Source organism: Misgurnus anguillicaudatus, chromosome 5 (assembly GCF_027580225.2).
Source record: "Misgurnus anguillicaudatus chromosome 5, ASM2758022v2, whole genome shotgun sequence".
Classification (NCBI taxonomy): domain Eukaryota; kingdom Metazoa; phylum Chordata; class Actinopteri; order Cypriniformes; family Cobitidae; genus Misgurnus; species Misgurnus anguillicaudatus.
This window is the reverse complement of record NC_073341.2, coordinates 26,196,856-26,218,896: the sequence shown is the minus strand read 5'-3', so window position 1 is coordinate 26,218,896 and position 22,041 is coordinate 26,196,856. Positions and strand designations below refer to the sequence as shown.

Below are 22,041 nucleotides of genomic sequence, written 5' to 3'. Positions count from 1 at the left end.
CCACACACATATACTTGCACATGGACAATCATATTCACGCACGCACGCACGCACACACACACACACACACACACAAGCAGTCAGTGCAGTCAGGTACTTTGATGTTTGGTAAGTAAGAGGGAGGCCTCTAGTGGTGAAGTTCAAACAAGCTGACCTTTTAGCTGAGGGATGAAGGTGTTGAGAGCTTTGTGAAGTCATTTTCAGAACAGGGGGAGGTTACTCCTTGCTGCTGATTAGAGATCAGTTATGCGCATTTTCACGTATAAGTAAACCTACTGTATGTAAAATGCATTAAATTTTATGCCTCAGATCTCTGTATCATAGGCTAGATTTTGTAACAAATATCTGCAACAATTAATAATGAAAGCATTAAGAGTAATGCTAAAAGCAGTATGCACATTATTTTAAAACCTCTCCTGACCTCTCCACAACATTTCAATCAACCAATCAGATTTCAGAAATAAGTTTATTTAAGAAATGACTATTCTTACTACCAGGATTAACTGCTTCTAGAGCATTTCCCTCTGATTTTAATGTTCAGGCATGGTTAGGGTTTGGGATTAGGGTATATTTACAAAAATGTGGCCTTGCGGGTCAACACAGTATGTTGCCCTAAGGACATCTCTCCCTTGGCAAAATCAGGTCGAGCTTATATAAACTATATTCAGGATCTGATCAATTACAGTGGTAAAGCCCAAACTTTGCCTGCTAAGATTAATAGAACAGATTAATAAATAATCAGTGGTCTTGGTTAGTATCCAAGCTCAAATTTACTTTAAAATGTTTACATTTGTGCAGAATAATCCAGATTCGCTTTTGTGTAAAAGGATTCATATTGTGTGTGTGGTGATGCATGCCAGGTATAGAAACATTGCTGTTCTCAAATCCAAGATCCACAGTGAGACCAAACAAATCCAGACTCGGCTCAACTGTGATTCAATGGCGGAACACGGGCTTTATTCTCATCCACTGTGGGACTTGCTGTTTCCATGGTAACTTATCCTCTGTGACATTTCTCTGGCGAAGGGAGTGCGTTTATGAGCGAAAGACCCTTATCATAACCTGCCACAACACTTTTACAACAATACATAAGTGTGTGTGCTTGTTTGTTCTAAGAGGACGATGCACTTGTTATAAAACCTTAAAAATATACCATCTTGATTAGGAATAGGCACGTTTTAAGAATTTATTTGTTAAATAAGTTAAAGGCTTACGATGCATTTCTGATTAGTTTTGCAACCACTGAATCCGCTTTACAAAAATAGCGCGTTTCACTGGGGGCGCTCCTGGATCGGTATTCAAACATAAGCAGACACAAACGAATTGAATGTCTAATTAAAACTACTTGAATGTCCACTTTGTTTCTAGCAAAATTGTTTAATAAGTGACAAAAATTATAAACATCCATTTAATACGACGCATTGGATTTTATTGAAGCACAACTGGCAGAACTACATTACCCAGAATTCCGATGCAATTTGTAGCGCATCGCGCGTCTGTGCCTCAAACTTCAACCGTGCACACTGTGATCCACCGCGAGACATTTGCATTCTTTGGATACAGTCTTGGATACCCTTTTATTACAAGAAAACGTAACCTTGCTTTTGGACCGCACATCCCCATCGGTCGAAACTTTTTGGTTTTTGAAATATTATTCAGCTGGGTTTCTTGGTTTGGATGCGTTGTCCCATCTAGTTCAGTGGATCACGATCTTCTGTATAATCCTGGTGTCTTCACATCCGCCGTTTCATTATGTTTTAAAGTCTATCTGTGGGCTGCGTAGCATCGTGTGAGAACCTGCCAACGCCTTTTCTCTCACTGGGTTATTCTGCAAGCTGTAGAAAATCTGCGGGCTCCCGCGGCCAGTTTTAAAGGTTTTATTTTTCCTTTTCCACACGATTGTATAAAGGTTTTTAAAGATGGGTTGCACGTTAAGTGCTGAAGATAAAGCAGCGGTGGAGAGGAGTAAAATGATTGATCGTAACCTACGAGAGGACGGAGAGAAAGCATCCAGAGAAGTCAAACTACTGCTGCTCGGTGAGTTGCATACGTGTTTATGCGATGTATTATCACGTTTTTAATGCATTGCCTTGATTTTGTGCGGATTGACTTTGAAACTAAAATATCAACCTGTGGCATCTTTAGGCGACTTTGATAGATTTAATACACCTGAGCTTCATACTTCAGCTTTATAACATTTCAGTGATACGCGAAGCATTTTGTTTTGCATTGCTGTATGTTTCTTCAGTTGTAATCTTCTTACTGTTAATGAGTATTAGATTTTTACTATATTATAAGCAACACCAACTAACTTTATATGCCATGAGAATCCAGCACTCCCAGTAAAACATATAGTCCATTGGTGGAAATACAGTAAAAACCTGTACTATACTTTGGAATTTGCTAGGGCTGCATAACGATTAATTGCGACTAATCGTTTGCAGAATAAAAGTTTTTGTTTACACCATATATGTGTGTGTACTGTGTATAATAATTATGTTTATATAAATACACATGCATGCTGATATTGAGTATTTAAAAGTATTTACATGTGTATATACATTTTTATATTCTATATTTAGATATAATTTATATTATATATACATATTTAATCTATAAATATTTTTTGTTAAAATTATACATGCATACTTTTTGAACAGTTATTATATATATATATATATTTATATATATTTATATATATATATATATATATATATATATATATATATATATATATATATATATATATATATATATATATATATATATATATATATATATTATACACAGTAAACACACATCATGTGAAAAAAACTTTGATTCTGCAAACAATTAGTCGCGATTAATCGTTATGCAGCTCTAGAATTTACCTTAGTAAACTGTTGTAAATTATAGTATAGCACACATCACACATATTCTGTAGTATGGCCTGCAGTTAATTGATAATGCACTATAATATTTACTATAAGGTTCAAAGCATTATAGTACTTTATTAGGTGCTACTGTTTACTATAGTAAATACAGTATATCACAGTACTTTTTATGTGGGAGTATTATTGGAAGTGTTTCTGCTTTCAAGGAGCGATGGGATATAAAAATGAGCTATTTTAGACCATTTAAAACAAAATACTGGTAATAATATTAATATATTGAATATGCAACCTTTATCTTTCACAATATGCATCAGATTGTGTGCTGTACAGTACAAAACGCTTCATGCTTTAAATCTTTAGTTGTGTTTTTTTGTGTGCATAATATCAGTGCAGTAACAGCTCCATCTAAGCACTATGGCAGTAAGCATGATGAGCAAAACTATTGTTTTTGAACAGTTATTATTTCCTTTTAGAAATAAATATTATTTCCATATTGTAGCATATGCCTTGTAACATGGGCTGATTTCTCTGACTAAACTTTATAAGAGGATGGTCAAGTATGGACTGATATATGTGGTATTTCTGTAAGGTATTTCTTTGAAATGTGACATTCTCCAACATGTAGATTCTCTGTCAACACAAGATTACACTTGTCATGAATAGAAAATCTTCATATTTCTATATAATGTTTAAATTTTTTTTAAACCCTTAATCTTGTACGGATGCTGGTGGTGTAAATACATAAGACGAACAATATACTGACGTAGATTTCTTGTCTGTAGATCAGTGTTTAAAATGTTCGTCTATGGATCTTTTTGTGTGCAAATCCTTTTTCTTTTGTATTTTCTCAAATTATGAAACCCTTCCCCTCTTGGCATTTAAACTGTGCATTGGGGCATGTTCAGGGGTTTGGCTTTTAACTTTGAATGCAAAAACCCACAATATGCTGGAAGCGGGGCAAGCATTTCAATGAGCCGAATATTACATGCTCCATTAAACACAGAAAGCAGCTCATAAATAAAAGGCTCTCTGAAAGAACTGTCCAAGGACAGAGAGTTCTGAGCCTAAAACCAATCCCTCTGTGGCTTGAGTGATCATAGTAAGTAAACCAAAGAGTCCAATATCTGATTTACTGGCTGATTCTGTCATATCTCTGTTAAGGGACATTTTTCATCCCAGAAAATTGTGTCATTTGCTCGCCTTTGTTTTTTATTCTTTTTAATGGGAAAGAGCAAGCTGCTGTCTTTCTATTTAATGGGTATGGGCATGGGCGCAAACTTCATCTACCAGTCTACTTGGAGACGTATGTTTGTATGTGTATCTTTTCTTCAAAACCATTTATTTATTACAATGATTTTGAAGTTGTTAACAATCAAGCCACCAATGACATTTGAACTTAATTTTAAACATAATGGGTCTTATTTACTAACCATGCGTATGCATAAAAATTTTTGTAAAATGTGCATACAGACGTTTAAAATAACAAATCATGATTCCACAAAAACTTTCATACTAAAATCTCTTTGTTTGGAAAAACGTAAGAACAACTTAGACCACACGTACATAATAATCATGAACAAGGAAAAAGAACCCTGTAATATATATCTGTGTTATATATTTTTTATATTTTTCCTTGTTAATGATGATTGCGTACGAGTGGTCTAAGTTTTTCTTACGTTTTTGCTAACATTTGGAATAAATTTTAGTCTGAAAGTTTTTATTGAATCATGATTTGTGAGTTAAAACAATTTTGTGCATACGCATGCTTAGTGAATGGGACCCAATGACTGTTAGCTAACTTAATAATAGCAAACAGATGGAAATTACAAAGGTTATCATCATTTTCTGTCATGATTAATTGAATAATGACTCTGCATCTTCTGTATTAAAGAGAAAAGAACCACTTCATCTGATGTTTAAAGCAACACTATGTAGTTTTTTTTACCTTTAAATAATGTCTCTAAAATTATTTCAGTGATAGAACAACTTTTAACTGGACAAATTGTACTGTTGCTGCAACCTGAGCAGCCTCCTAGCTGCTACAAGCACACTCTGAAAGAGGCGGTGGAGGGTAGGAAACACAGCTCCGCCCCTCCCCCTGCCTGCAGAAGAGTCTCTGATACTAGGCACTGTTGCGCTTTTCAACCACATGGGGGAGCTGTAAGTCATTTTTACATGGAAACTACATAGTGTTGCTTTAAAGTGATAAAATAGCTTTGACAGCCGACTAAGTGTAGTTTAACAAGCACTGATCTCTTTTATCATAAACCCTTTAGACGCGTATGCAGCAGGCACTTATTTTGACAAGACATGTACATAGGATAAATCGATGCGCAGAACACATATTTTGAAATTACGTTCCACACACATGACGGGCTACATACATGTTGTTGTGATGAACTACGCATCGAGTGCTCTCGAAAAAATAAGTCACCGGCCGCCACTGTTTAAATATAACCTATTTGGTCATATGTGTATAAAACAACATGCTGCAAAGTTACATCCCTGTAGGCACTGCCATTGGAAGATTGCAACAGTCTAGCAAAGCTGACCATGGCTGTGTTGTACTTAACATTTCACAGTGAGGTCTGAGCTTAATCGCATTGTGGGAACTCACTTGTGGCTTTCCGTTCTGTTCTCTGGCTTTGCTTACATCAGCAGATTCAGAGGCATTGGGCAACTATAACTGAACTGTTACTGCTGGCTGAACTTGTATGAACGCTTTGTTCTTTTGTAGGGCAATAAAAAATATATAAATACACGGTATAAAGGCCCTTTCACACACAGAAAGATAACCACTTGAACACACAAGCATATTTGACATGGTGATGTAATTTTAACTAAAACAGGAAGTCAGTATGGAACTATCGAGAAGTCCCATTCCCCTTTTTAAAATAACCAATAGCGTTTCATTTATGGGTCAGTCTAACATGTATGGCATGAAGTAGGGATGGGCCGATACCACTTTTTCATGTGTGATGATAACGATGTCGATACCACGACCTTGAGTATCTGTCGATACCGATCCAATACCATCTCTAGCGCCCTTTTAAGCTGCAAATAACACATTTGTTAGCCCTACAAAAAGCATCATGCTTAAACAGAACTCAGACGTTTTACTGTGTGACAAATGACTGTGCAAAATCAATGAAACATTGTGCAATACTGCTGCTTCATTTTTATTTAAATGTTGCAAACAGACTAGTAGCAACATTTTAAGTTAGTCAGCACAAAAATTCAAAATTAAATTTAAGGTGTAACTTAAAGTGCAACTTTGTGCAAATTCATGTTGCTCAGCAAGTCGCTTTACACCAAGTTGCCATGACAGTTCCGTGTTGGTATCAGATCAGATTGTACTCCCTGACTTCTACAATATTCAATCCAGCCATTTTCAGCAATATTGGGCTAATATCGATACGGAATATCGGATTGGCCCACTCCTAGTATGAAGTAGTGTTGGATCGGCGATTAAGCTCGTTTACTCGTTTATTTATTTGTTCAGTTTTTTACTCATTTATGACAAGACACTTGATTGGTGGACAAAAAAGTAAGCAGATTTACTCTAAGGGCAACACTGTCATGATCGCCACCTTCTTAATACTGATGCCATTTATCTGAGCACGTTATTTAAGCCCAGGCACATCATTTTGTTTCAGATCTGGATTCAGTTTGTTTTTATGTAAAACAAAAAGGAGAATTTTTCTTCACTAGGGGCCGACCGATATGTTTTTTAGCAGTGATACAAATATTAGGGAGTAAAAAAAGTCAGATATTGATATATTGGCCGATATTCTTGGTGTATATTATAGACGGTTTCAGCAGTAACAACAAAAACAAGCGGCTGCCGCGGTCCGCTCGTAACTTCCGGTAAACTCCGCTAAGAATAAATAACAACAAAGTTCCTTAGACGTAGTTTATTTATATAACAAGCAAAAAAACAACACATAGATTACCTAGGAAACCAAAACATTTGTTATTTTTCTGACGAGGCATTTGTTCAAGCCTGACGTTTGGCACGTCAGACCATTAAAAAAACGAAACCGGAAGTAAAGTTCGGATCCAGACGTGTATCGCGTCAGCGCACGTGCGGCCCATGAAACCGTCTATAGTACAGTACATATGAAGAGTTTGGTTCCAAAACGCAATAAATCCATTTTGACAAATTTCGGTAAAAACGTGTTTTCTATACCAAGAAAGTGACAAGATGAAAACCACTATTTTCTGTTACAAACTTTCACATAGCATCTATAGGTTATAAAAACATAAAAAATTCAAATCCATAACTTGATTTTCAAAGATTTATTATAAAAAAGTAATTCTTTTTTCCACAAAATGCAATAAATCCATGACAGTTTTTTTTATTTCAAAATGCTATAAATCTATTAAATCAATGTGTAAATGTGCATTCATCTTTACTATTTTATATTTATTTAGTTGACTAGTGGTATACAATGATTAAAAAATAAACATTAATGGCATTAACCAAAACACTTACTTTGTTATATTAAGAACACTGTCATTGCTGCGGTTATACTTGACGTCGTCTCTTTACATTTTCACAGCGATCAGCTGTAAAATGTTTTGGTCCTGCTCTATTTTCGTTGACTTTGAGTAAAATAATGTAAAGTTTTCATAAGATCCTTTGGGGTCAATGTTTTAGCATGAGAAGCTTGATGCTGTCGGGAGAACAAGCACCCGAGTGCCTCTTGCGGAAATTATTAGATGTTGATGGCTTACGTTTCTTTCCCGTCACAGAAAACCATCACAGGTTTAGCAATGCAATTAAAGTATAATTTTGTTTTGTTTGTTGATCACGAAGTACAAAGTAGATGAGGAAAACTAGGACTCCCTGTACTCAGCGCGCCGCCATTGTTTGTTTACATTGCGTGACTGGTGGGCTGTAATTTCAGGAATGGATTTATTGCGCTCTGTAAAAAAGGAGGAGTGGCGTTTATCGCATTTTGGGAAAAAGGGAGAAAAGATGACAGAATTACATGGCGGGTATTGGATTTGGCGTAAAATTAAGAATTTACTTTTAACTACTGACCTGATATAATACTGATTTTGGCAGTAACTCATTTTTTTCAAAAATGGCGTTTATCGCGTTTTGGAACCAAACTCTTCATATATACTACAGGATATAATACTACAGTACTCCACATAAAGGAGAGTTAAGAATGACATCAGGGTGGGTAAAAACTTTCTTGGGGTGTCACAATCCTTTAAAAAGTGGCTTATCAACTGAGCAAAAAAGTTTCACTGAGACATTTGTTCTTGTTTGATATGTCAATAATCCCACAAGAGGATATTGCTCAGTAGGGGCTCACTGTTCTCTTTATGCTGCTGTGTGTAAACATACTGTTGAGGAAAGAAATAAACATAAAATAAAAACGATCATAAATCATTGCTCTGCTCAGAGTTAATGCTAACCACACTGATCTTAACCACACTGCCCTTGGCACAGCAGCTAATGGTCTAATTACAGCAGGAGCAAGCCATTCACACGACTGTTTAAAGTGCTCACAGATGTGTATATGGAGATTAGCATTGCCGTGGCCATGGCACTCGGTCCCGGTTCAAGTCTTTTTTGTTTGGATAGCATCCAGACAAGTGAGTTACTCTTAACTGCAGTGGCTGTAGATAAAACAGTAATTCAAAGAAAAAAATGTGTTCCTGATCTAGGATCAGTTACACTAGGATGTGCTGATCATAGATCTGTATTTAAAAATAAAAAGCTTGTGTTTTTGAAAAAACATTACTCTCCTCTATTGATGGGTCGTTGATTTTTTACTTATGGAACATTTACATCAGATGTGGCAGAAGGTTCTGGATGTCTTACTCCAGCTGCGGCCTGCCTGTGGTTCACAATGTTCTCCAAAATTTTCCACATGATTCTCTAGCCCTCAAGACCCACAGTTATTCACTGACACTGCCATAAATATGGGCTAATAGGGCAGGGAGGAGTAGGGGAGAGCGTAGAGTAGTTGGCTCTGTCATTTAAAAATATTTAGATTAATCATTTTTTTACACAATCAACACACACATTTCTGCTACTACAAAATGAATTCAAGTTTTTTTGAGGGACCGTACAACTACACCTAAAGTGACAGGAGTTCAAACGTTACAACTTACCCCATAGGTAGGTGGGGTTGATTGTAACAAACAGAGGGTTTGTTGTAACACCTGCAAGAAAAATTTATTTAAACTCAAATAATTCAATACAATTCTGTCTATATACTAAAGGTGGATATTGTTTATATATTTGCCTATAATAGATACACTCACCTAAAGGATTATTAGGAACACCTGTTCAATTTCTTATTAATGCAATGGTGTGGAGGATGTTTTCTTGGCACACTATAGGCCCCTTGGTGCCAATTGGGCATTGTTTAAATGCAACGGCCTGCCTGAGCATTTTTTCTTACCATGTCCATCCCTTCATGACCACCATGTACCCATCTTCTTATGGCTACTTCCAGCAGGATAATGCACCATGTCACAAAGCTCGGATAATTTCAAATTGGTTTCTTGAACATGACAATGAGTTCCCTCTACTAAAAAGGCCCCCAAAGTCACCAGATCTCAACCCAATAGAGCATATTTGGGATGTGGTGGAACGGGAGCTTCGTGCCCTGGATGTGCATCCCACAAATCTCCATCAACTGCAAGATGCCATCCTATCAATATGGGACAAAATTTCTGGGGGTCAAACACAGTATTAGTATGGTGTTCCTAATAATCCTTTAGGTGAGTGTACATAAGCACACCATTATCCATCCATGATCCTTCATCAAACCATCCTTGTATTATGCGTCAATGCATATAAATAGATATTTTTAAAGTGCTGCACATAATTGTGAGTTATTTCCCCTGATATTGTATTAATTGTATTTACATTGTTTTCATTTCATTATCATTGTATACTGAAGGCTTAGTTATAACACTGTGTTACAACTGTGTTACAACCGCTGTGTAAAAATGATTTCAACCCCAGCTATCAGTCACTAGGACAGGGCTCCAGCATTTTGCGACCAAAAATTTGAGAGTGTGCGACTGAATTTCACATCCAGTCGCACATGTGCGACCAGTAAATTTGCCTCCCCCACCCTCCATATTTTTTATACATTAAACGTGGAAGGGGCACGTCAATGATCAATAAAATGAGCAATGAAATAATCAATGAGACGCGAGCGCACACGCACGCAAACACACACACACACACACACACACACACACACACACACACACACACACACACACGCATACTCATGAGAATGCTGGTGTCATACAACATTCATTCACAATTACTTTTTTTGCCAGTTTTGTTAGTCTGGAGCCCTGGCTTTGAATTATAAGGAATTTGTACCTACCTGAGAAAATAACTGGCTAATAGATAGCACACTAGTGAAACTGAAGAACTAAAGCCTAACATTTAATGCACTTATCCAGTCTTTTCAGTGTCTGTTAATATAACTGTTGGGTAGGATGAGCTAAATATACATTTTGAACTAACAGACACTCTATAGTCACCCATAAAGACTTTTTCTTCCACTGTTTCCACTGTTTACTATTTGTACTGTCATGACAGCGATGGTGCTGTCGGTTTACCTTGTTGCATCTTCAAAAGTGCAGAATAAAATGTGACACTAAATTTGAAACAGCTTATTGTAATTTCTGCATCCACTATTAAAGCAAGTATTAGTAATACAGTGGAAATTAGTAGATTTGGTTAGCATGTTGATTTACGGTGTGCGCCCCTAAATTTTCTGGTTGTGCCCCTAAAATTTTCAGTTGGGGCCACTGTGCTCCTAGTGAAAAAAGTTAGTCTGGAGCCCTGTAGGAGTTGCTGACATGTTTCAAAATAGTGTTATGTTTCAGGTAACAAGACAATGATTAAACTAAATTTATTAAACTAGCAGATTATTATATATTTTGTTCACTTGCATACTTACATTATCCCAAATGTTTTCAGCAATGTATGAAATTCACAATCAGTGCAGTGTCTGTCGCATGTCAATGGCATCATGTTTGCATTATAGTTTCCGCTTTTACTGCTATACACGGTTTCAGCAGTAACAACATAAACAAGCGGCTTTCATGTTCAACACGTAACTTCCGGTAAACTCCGCTAAGAATAATCAACAACAGAGTACTTTAAACATACTTTGTTTATATAACAAGCAAAATAACCAACATTTAGATTACCTAGGAAACCAAAACATTTGTTATTTTCGGCGAGGTATTTGTTCAAAAGTTCAGTTTAGCAACAAGTCAGACCATTAAAAAAAACCTGAAACCGTAAGTAAAGTTCGGACCAGACGCGTATCGCGTCATTGCACGTGCGTCCAATGAAACCGTCTATAGAGAATATAGAGAAAATGTGTTCGACTTCATGTAAAGTCACTTTTCACCAGTTTATAGGGGACCTTATTTCTGAATGACGGATAATTTGGCTTTTGTACATTTCGTTTAGTCGATCAGAGGTCACTGCATCTCTGTGTGCATTGTTTGCAAGTTTTGTAATAATTTTTCATGCTTTGTCTGTCGAACAAAAAGTGGAATTTGTAATAGTCAACAATTCAGAATTACACAATAAGGCATTGGATAACACCACGTGTGTGTCCGCTGGCCTGTTTTTTTGCTTATGTTTGTACAAACATCTCTTTCTGTTGTGGTAGTTATGAAGCCATCTAAGTGAGTCATTTGACTTGGTTATAAAAAGTTTACCTATCAGAACTCCTGCCATCCTCACAAGCACTTTGGCTGGGGAAACTAACATCAGACAGACCTTTCATCTTCAGGGCATTTAATCTCACCGTATGGCAAGCGCAACCGAAAATAAGCGGCTGGCTCTGCAGCTCATGCTGGGCTTGTGATGCAGGAGGCAGAGGTTGAAAGCTTTTATTCATCTACAGCAGACCTCATCTAAAGCGTAACTGCATTTATCGACTCACTCTCCAATGACATTGTTTGTGTTTTTTTAGGTGCTGGGGAGTCAGGAAAGAGTACAATTGTTAAGCAAATGAAGTGAGTGATTTATATTTTTTGTGATGTGATCAAATCCAGGCTCTGTGATGCATGTATAGATATGTATTGTATATGTGGGTGATTCTCACGAAAACTTGGTTTTAAAAATGTCAAGCATGAAAATGTAAAAATTGCTTACATTTACTTTTTTTCCCACCAGACATTGAAAAACAAAGTCTGGAGTAAATGGGAACATTAATTTAAAAACTTTTACTTATCATTTAACACTTTTTGTAACATAATTAAAAAAATGTGTCCTAAAAAATCTCATTACCGCAACAGTCAGAAAACATCAACACTGACATAATTTTCAAAATGACATGACAAACCTGAAAGAACATAATTTGGAGATTCTGCACATGCATTTAAAATCAAAGTATTATGCTTCTATTAATTAAATTAACATTTAATAAGCATCTGTTGCGGTAATGATAATCAAAATGTCGTGTAAGCATTCTGACAAGACAATATTTCAAATTAAGTGTAAAAAAATGATCTTACCTGGTAGCCATCTTGAAGTAACTGGTCCATGTGCTTGGTCACTCAAAATCAAACTTTATTAAAATTCTGTATGTGTGCTTAAACTGTTCTCAAAAAGTGTTGTGGAGGATGAGAACATCAGGCATGGACACATCATTTTCCTAATTTTTCTTATTATTATACATGAATATTCAGTAAATATTTTTTCTGTCATCTAAAGTAGTCTAGCAAAACATCCATTTATTTTTTTTCTTAATATTTTTGTGTTAATTTGATTAAATTAAAACATAACGCATGTTCAAACACAGCCGGACACATTGCGGTGCGGTAATGAGAATTTCAGCAGAAAATGAGATAAAATTTACAATTATAAATTCTTATGTTGAAATCACACATTGTGCTAGGTGGAACACAGTATTGTGTTAATTCTGATGCTTTTTAATGTTACTATATTACACATTTTAAAGCTAAAATCATTAGTGCCGTGGTGTTTCAATGGTTTCGTGAGAATCACCCATGTATGTCTTTCTTTAATATATTTAATGTGATATTATTTATACATTAATAAAACTACAATACAATAAAGTTGTATTTGTTACATTAGTTAATGCATTAGCTAACATACATTTTTAACATAAAAAGTCATAACTGTTACTTTGTTGTTTTTAGCTAATTTTTTGTCCATCTGTGTAGCATCAGCAATATGCACAGCGCTTAGGGCGACCAATCCTGGCAGTTATTATTATTAGATTTTGTTGATTTAATTTTTCGTTTCACGAGCACTAGATGCAGTTATCCTGTCTTCTCTGTTTATCCTCAGGATCATACATGAAGATGGTTACTCAGAAGAGGAGTGCAAGCAGTATAAGGTGGTGGTTTTCAGCAACACTATCCAGTCCATCATTGCGATCATCAGAGCCATGGGTCGCTTAAAGATCGACTTTGGAAATCCTGCAAGAGCGGTAAGATTCACTACGTTTTTCCAGAATGGATAGTATTAACCAGAAGCCAGCACAGTACGTGTCCACCCTCACAAAGTTGTATTTGTTCCCTTTGGGAAAGGATTGTGAGATGACAGGTTTCAGATTTTTCTCTATCTTCTGTTCAACATCAGGATGATGCTCGGCAGCTGTTTGTGCTTGCTGGCACTGCAGAGGAAGGGGTCATGAGCCCTGATCTCTCTGGGGTCATCCGCCGGCTATGGAAGGATGAAGGAGTCCAGACGTGTTTTGTCCGATCACGAGAGTATCAGCTCAATGACTCGGCGTCCTAGTAAGAGCACTTACTTCCGACTGATTGTTCAAAAGCCTTTTGGGTCACTTTTATTTTCATAAAATATTTTATTTTCATTTAAATTAAATAAAAAATTATTAAACCACAATTGGCCAATTGGGTCAATTGGCCTGCAAAATGAGATAAAGTAATTTATAAATAACGCAAATAACCTGTCAACGTGAGCTTCTGTTGTTGAAGGAAGTCACATGAAGTGACTGTCTTGTCATTTATTTTCCTAATTTTCTTGTCCAGTCAGTCCATGATTTATACTCTGATCCACAAACGCGTGTGTTTGGCTCTCACGGACAGTCTCTGCAGCACCTTGTGAAGTCAAACACGCTTTTTGGGCACACATGAATGGGTGATTCTCGCCAAATTAGACGTATGAGGCGTCATGAAACATTTTGATTAAAAAAGTAAATGCAAAGTAAGAGAATCAAAATAAGAAGCATAGAGTTACAAACATCTCTTCATGTATTATTTTGCACATGATTTCAAATGACATCATACAAACCAATTTTTTTTGTATTTTCCAAATTTAAGGGGAAATTTTTCATTACCGCAATGTGTCCATGACTGGATTTTGGTTCTTTGACATGGAAATATTTATAATTAAAACGTCTTAAAAAATCAAAAGCTTCAGTGCATGTTATACTATAAACATTTACAGTAAAGAAACATGTGGTATTTGGTGATCATTGGTAAATGTAGAGACAATAATCAGGAATATAAATGTGTACAAGAAAAAAAATTCTCATCCTCCGCAACAGTTTTCAAAAATGTTTTCTTGAACTAACATTTTAAAAAATTTGTTGGAAGGGACATAGTTGAATGTGACACTCAAGATGGCTACCAGGTAAGCAGTTATTATTTTTTCTCTCCAGATAAAAGTAAAAATTTTGTTTGTTATAGTACCTAGACAACTTTTTTTCACATTACCGAAACATGAGTTTGTAAATGCATATATTTAATGTAATATGTTGCGGTAATGATTTTTGATAATGATCATCTAAAAAATGTAAATATTTCTATAGGAAATATTTTTAAATCCTCTAAAAATAATGGTTATAGTAAGTTCAGATCTTAATCTTATGTGTGCAAAAAAATAATAATTGGCTTCAAGGGCTTGGTAAAAAAATCTGATGCTGGACACCTTCTAAGTCTGGATTTTGTGAGAATCACTCGAATGGGTGTTTTCACTGCTGCTTGATAATCAGCGCAGTACAAAGCTTCATGTGCTGGTCGTTTATTAATCATGACCTGAAATAGATGCATAGCGATTTTAGGAGGATGGCTTGTATGCGTAACTATATTTGTGCAATGTCAAATGATCAAATCTGACTTGAAGCTTGTGCCATATAAACACGCACGTCAATCTGATCACAGGATTATTAAATCAGAATGATATCATTCTGATGGAGGCAAAAGGTGTCCATGTAAACGTAGCTACTATTTGATCTCCTGAATGGGAAAAGATAAGGCTGAGGCACAGTTTTTCAGCTGATCTGTTTTAAAGACAAGATCCAGACAAGATTCATCCTGTTTCTCTTTGTCTTGTGCAAACATGTTCAGCATTTTTTCCTGCCAGATTTCAATTTAAAATCCTCCTGTGGAGACAGAAGAAGAATTGCATTCCAAAGCCTTTTCTCACTTTCCAACGTCAAAGTTAAAAAATAAGGGTGCAAAACAGGCTACTTTGCATTGATGCCATCGAAGAACCATTATTGGTTTACCAAAGAACCATTCAGTTTAATTTCTCTCTTACCTTTTTATAGACTGAAGAATGTTTTTCTTCTACAATGAAACAGAAAGGTTCTTCAGTTCTTAAAGGTTCTTTTTGGACATAGCCAAAAATGGTTTGTTTATGGCATTGTATAGCACCTTTACTTTTATTAATGTACATAAGTCAGTCCCTCCAGAAAAATGTGATTATGCGATCGCATGATTCAATGCATAATCAGCCAAAGTCTGCATTTTTTCAAATACGCCGCACTTTCGCAGCATAAATTACAGATTTTCGCGCAGGGCTTGCATGATTTCATAATCCCAGCAATTTCGTAGCAAAAATCATATATATCTTAGCAGAAAGTTGAAATGTTGCATTTACCTCACATAAGCGCAGCCATGTCCTCTGTTGTCATGAAGACGTCATGAAGTGATGTTATTATGTGACGTGAACATCATTGAAAAGCTGCAAACAGTTTTTGCAAGCTCCCGCAATTTCATTGCATAAAATTGCATTAATATCCTGCATATTCAATTGCATTTTTTATGAAAATGTGCCGCAAGATCAAGGATTTTTGCCTGCAACAATTACAAAAAAAAACTCTGAAAGGACTGATAAGTAGTGAAAATATAAGATCAAATGAGGTTCATAATAATAAAAATAATAAGAATGTGTCATGCCAGTTTTTTTATATATTGCACATTATATCCTGTACACTTCTGATTGGGAAAAATATAGACAAACCTAGTCTCAGCCTCAGACGTCACACCCTTGGAACATTGGCTTAACGTCTGATGCATATTGGACACTTTTCTAAAAACACTTCAGCAGATTTCGAAGTCGTTTTCTGATTGGTTGAATTATACAGATTTCCGGGAGATGTGTCTGTCGCGATCTTTAACAGTCCGCCCGGAAACAACACAAATCCGTCTGATCGAAGAAGAAAGCTTTCATGTTTACATCGGTGACAGTATGCTTCATCAACATTGAATAAATGCTGCATGTTTAAAAATATTCAAGGTATTTTAACATGTTTTTAAACTTTAGAGACGTTAGTGAATGATGGTTGCACATCGGTCTGTTATTGTGGCAACAAGCGAAACGTTATTGGTTTCTTTACTTTCAGTCATATGGCCTCTTGGGCATTCATGGACCCAAAGGGACCATTAAAGCTGCCAAGGTTCCCAGACCTTCAGTAGGATTGTCTGGCTATTCAAAACTATGAAAAATCTAACCACACTGCGTTTAAATGAACCTGTGCTGGATGCTGGTTGTTTCATCCCATGTTTGGGTCAAATATGGACATTTTGTAAGTAAACGTAAGCCAACATTTGGGTTTGTCCTCATTTTACCCAAGCATGGGTTCACATCAACCAAACATTTTTTAGAGTATAAATCCTGCTTTAGACTAAATAAAACACATTTCTTTCACATTTCCAGATCTTTATTCATTTAAACATTCTCTTTCATTGTTTTCAAAAGCACTCATGTTTTTCTCATGCACAGCTATCTGAATGACCTAGATAGGATATCACAACCCAACTACATGCCCACTCAACAAGATGTACTGAGAACTCGCGTCAAGACCACTGGCATTGTAGAAACACACTTCACCTTCAAAGAGCTGTACTTCAAGTTAGTTTCAGCCTTTACTGCATGCTTTTTATCACTGTGATCTGTGAATTCTTTCTTTCACTGTTTTTATGCGTTCAAACAGGATGTTTGATGTTGGTGGTCAGCGTTCAGAGAGGAAGAAATGGATTCATTGTTTTGAAGGCGTCACCGCCATCATCTTCTGTGTGGCGCTCAGCGATTATGACCTGGTCCTAGCTGAAGATGAGGAGATGGTGAGTTGGGTTCATTCAGGGTTCTTTATATAAGCCTTTTATTACCAAACACAGAAGGGCTTAAATGCAAACCCTTGAATTGAAAGTATTTGATGAACGTATAATCCGTGCCAAGAGCATTTTTGACATAGGTGGCATTTAGTGGCATTTGCATCTGAGCTCCTCATACAGAATCTATTCAATTAAATTTTATGTATATAGTGCTTTTCATAATTGGTAATTGTTTCAATTAATAGAAGCAGGGGAAAACACAGAAAAATCGACAGACAACATAAGTAGCAAAATACAGCGGCTATGAATAAACTTTACAAGCGAGCGTATTAATAAAGAATCTCTTCAGATTGGTTGCCAGTTCAAAAATTTATTTAATATGGATTAATCAAATATGCTACAGGATGTCCTGTTTTTGTTTATAGATTAAAACAGTAAGATAAACATCATTTGGTTAGAATCACTGAAACTGATAAACTAGTTCTGGTATTGTTTACTTCTCTATAGTCACAGCTGACAGCAGGATGTTCAGTTTCTCCTGGTTGTGTTAAAGCGATTTCCTCTTTGCTCATTGGAACGCCTCATTGTTTTCTCATGAGACCCAATTTCTTAAAATATTCTGAAAATTTTTCCATTACGGATGATTTTGAGGTCGTATTTATGTGGAACTACAAAAATGTGCACATTATTTAACATTTTAAAACTCTAATACTCCCAGGCTTTTTACACTATGCATATTCACGGGTTAATGTCTTGTTAACCCTGTATTTGGCAAAGGTCCATGCTTGAAAATTTTCAGAGGGGTTAAATTGCAGTCGTATACAGTAATTAATGGCTTTCTCATGGTAAAGTATAAATCATATAAAGCATGGAAGATGAATCAAGCATGTTTTTGACCTCTCCACAGAACCGCATGCACGAAAGCATGAAGCTCTTTGACAGCATCTGCAACAACAAATGGTTCACAGACACATCCATCATCCTCTTCCTCAATAAAAAGGATCTGTTTGAGGAGAAGATCAAGAGAAGTCCACTCACAATATGCTACCCAGAATACTCTGGTGAGTTTATATTTTAACAGTTTTTTTCACCTATTGTCCCCTTATGATTGAATTTATTAGCGCAAGGATGATGTAAATGTAATTTGGACATTGCTTAGGAGATAACAGACATTTGATGTGATATTTTGATCAGGGTATTAAGTGTTCCTTTAAATAAGTTAATATCCAGAGCTGTTTCATTTTATATTTTTGTATTAATAAATAAATAAATAAATAAATAAAAAATATATATATATATATATATATACATTTTTTTCCCCGTAATGTGTGTGGTTCCTTATTTCAAAATATGTGTTCTGCGCGTCAAGTGAACCAATGTGCATCACGTGAACCTATGTGCATCACGTGTCTTGTCAAAACAAGCGCCCGCTGCAGACGCGTCCAAAGGGTTTTTGATAAAAGAGATGCTCATGTTTGCCAGGTACTCTCATAATCTCGTGTGTAATCAGAGTTTACTGTTAAGGGAGTGTCTTGCGTGTATTTTGTGAACGTGAGCGTCTCTTTTATCATAAATGGTTATGATGCGTGTGCAGCAGGCACTTATTTTGACAAAACTGATGCACATGGTTCACATGATGCAACAAACACATATTTAGAAAACACAAGCAGCACACATGACACTCCGAACACTTATTTTGAATTTGCGCCACTCAGAAGAGCAGTCACGAGCCGCCACTGATATATATATATGCATGTATTTTATTGTGTTACTTTAACTTAAAATTAATGAGTTAATCAATTTTAACTTGATTTTATAAGTTATTTTAACTGTTCGCAAGTCAAAACTTAAAATATTATGTTGAATTGACTTGCAAAACCATGTTGTTTTAACTTCATGCTGCCTTTTTTTAAGTTTTAGATGTAAGCTGTATATATTTTGCAACATTTTACATATCAGGGTTGTATTTTTTTCACTCCAATAGTCTTCCAAGGCTGCTTCAGGACAGTATATTCAAAAATAGTTGTATTATGTAACACGCTAGTTTCATTTTGTTTTTGGTTCAAACCGGGGAAAGTAAAATCTTTGAATCTTGCCTCACATAAAATTTATCTGCAGACAATCTCTTACAGCAGAATTGATGAAATATTGCTTGTTTAGAAATGTTTGTACATGAAGAGAGGAATAAAAAGAGGTTAAGGGTAGACCTCTATAGCAGTATGAGAAAAAGAAACCCTGTGTTTGGATCTGCTAGTCATCATCTTTTATGGCCAAAAATTGAAAGATTTATAATGCTGGTTTTAATGCCTCTCACAATGCATTTGGGTTGTTACAGTTGGGTCGTCCTCAGCGTATTTCACAGAAAGTGTCACAGTTAACTTTGCCAGTAGGCTAAGTAACAGAATTTTTATTTTTATTAAGCTCTATTTAAAGTCTCATCTCAACTCTATTGCAATACTCTGGTTCAAGTACATACGAAGAGGCTGCTGCCTACATCCAGTGTCAGTTTGAGGATCTAAACAGACGAAAGGACACAAAGGAAATCTACACACACTTCACTTGTGCCACAGACACCAAGAACGTACAGTTCGTGTTTGATGCGGTCACTGATGTCATCATTAAGAACAACCTCATAGAGTGTGGCCTTTACTAAAGCATCATTTGTCTGAGGTAGGTGGTTTCGCTGAATAAAAAATAGATGAACATGTTTTTTTCTTCCGATATCTGTATTTAAGACTTTTATTATTTACAGTCAATTATGGATTTTAATGCTCAGTTGGCTGGTTGTTCCTTGTTTTCATCTTTTCCTCTGGAGGGGAATAAACAAGAGGGACTGCCTACCTGCTGCATGCTGCAATGCCCGTGCAAAGAATCACAGGAACTCACTTTTTATCGTATGTTCTCTGTGATGACCATTAGTTTGTTGTCACTTGTTTTAAGTCTGCATTTTATTTCAAGGACAGATAGATCTAAATCCACTGTCATGATGACAGTATCATGATGTCACTACGCGCAGATAAATTTTTTTTGTCTTTTAACATTTGCAAACTACATTAGTATTTGAATCCACTTAATAACAGTGTGTTTTTTATTGTGGGAATGTAAACATGTGATTTTAGCTAATTTATTAATGGTTTTGATCTGTCTTTAGGTTTTCATATATTTTCATACACGGCAGAATTTCTGAGAATTCATTTGCTATGGTGAGTGACACTGCTAGTTACATTTGGATTTATTGCTGTACATTTGCACTTACTAGTATGCATTATAGTGGTATTATTTCATCACAACAAAACTAACAGGACACATTTTTGTCTAGTTTCATTATTTGTACATAACAGTATTTTTATATAAGGAAACATGTGAGCAACTGCTTATCTCACAGATGCATTTTTCAATGATGTAAAATGACACTTCAGAACAAACTACACAAAATGAGAACCATGATTTTCATAATGGCCAGGTGAAGACCTTTTATGCTTCTTTTTATATGTTTTTGTTTAATCATGTGATCTGTATTTTTCAACTAATTGACACCCTGTGATCTGTATTTACTGTAAAGGTGATGTGTGTCGACTTTTCGATGTTAAAATATTTTCTCCTATTTCAGCTTAATATGCAGATAAGATTGATTCCCTCAAAAGTGTTATTGTGCTGCTATCAAAACTTTGCTCTGTTTGTTTGAGCATCCCAACAAGCCAGATAAAGAAACACTGGCTCAACCAATGGCCGGTATTTGGGGTGGTATTTTCTGTTTGTTTGACCAATGGCCGATAAAGGTTTTTAATAAACTTTTTAATGTTTTTGAAATTCTGTTGCTAGTGTTGCAAAAATAACACACACCACCTTTGTTATCATTGAAGGACAAGTTCGGTGTTTTGCACTTGGGGCCCTGTTTTCGGATTGTTTGTGATGAGGTGGAGCGGTTTTGACGGAAATTTGGACGTGTGATGCTGTCCCGAGAATTTTCGGTTTCTGTTGTATTACACCACCACCTCTACAATGGCTGTATAGGTGCACTGGAACAATCCTTCCTTAAATGCATTAAACTTTCGTTTACAAAGACGTGAAACTCACCGAGTGGTCGGGGGTGTTCACTGATGTGCTCACAGGAATCGCTGCAAAAGATGCTTTTCAACAGGTGTTTTAGCATTCGTTGTAAACTTGTGGACCTATTTTTCCAAACGCCTCACACCCGTACATTCTTCCGTTGAGAGCTTGAATAATAGACACTCCAGCCCAATTGGTGGCGATAATCCACCTTTGCCAATTGCAAGAATACAAACAAAGTTCCCGGCGGCGGAGTAATACCGTACATCACAGCACATCTAATACAAGTCAATGGAGTTGGACAAAAACTACGATAAAACCTGTTGGAACGCGTCTTTTGCAGCGATTTTTGTGTGGGCGTGTCGGTGAGCACCCCTGACCGCTCGGTGATTTTCATGTCTTTGTGAACGAGAGCTTGGTGCATTTTGGGAAGGATTGTTCCGGTGCACCTATGCAGCCATTGTGGAGGTGAGAGATGATACAACAAACACTCGAGGATTCTCGTGCCAGCATCATGTGTCCGGGTTTTAGCCAGGACCGTTCTGTTTCATCATAGGCGGTTTGAAGGCGGGGCTGTAGGTGTAAAATACCGAACTTGTCCTTTAAATATTAATATTAGGTGTCTCACATCTTGCCAAGTAAGCCAAATTATATTAGGTGTCCTTTAATAATGTATTATAAGTAAGATTTATTCTGATATGTGGTTTAGACATTGATGTTTGGACCCAGGTTTTCAATCACTGTGCTTTTCAAAAGTTTAAAGATATGCATA

At 36.2% G+C, this 22,041-nt stretch overlaps 1 protein-coding gene across 2 annotated transcripts; it reads left to right on the top strand.

The window, feature by feature from the left end:
- The first annotated feature begins 1,485 nt into the window (after positions 1-1,485).
- gnai3 (guanine nucleotide binding protein (G protein), alpha inhibiting activity polypeptide 3) lies at positions 1,486-21,200 on the top strand. 2 transcript variants are annotated; one of them, XM_073867843.1, is made up of 9 exons: positions 1,486-2,037; positions 11,858-11,900; positions 13,201-13,342; positions 13,495-13,652; positions 16,888-17,016; positions 17,099-17,228; positions 18,127-18,282; positions 19,684-19,889; positions 19,972-21,199. In XM_073867843.1, exons 1-8 carry the CDS (start codon positions 1,920-1,922, stop codon positions 19,870-19,872), a joined length of 1,065 nt encoding a protein of 354 aa, XP_073723944.1. In that variant the 5' UTR covers positions 1,486-1,919; the 3' UTR covers positions 19,873-19,889; positions 19,972-21,199. The 2 variants fall into 2 exon arrangements, with proteins under 2 accessions (XP_073723944.1, XP_073723945.1); XM_073867844.1 differs by lacking the exon at positions 1,486-2,037 and adding an exon at positions 11,668-11,763 and having other exon boundaries at positions 19,972-21,200.
- The last annotated feature ends 841 nt before the right edge of the window (positions 21,201-22,041 follow it).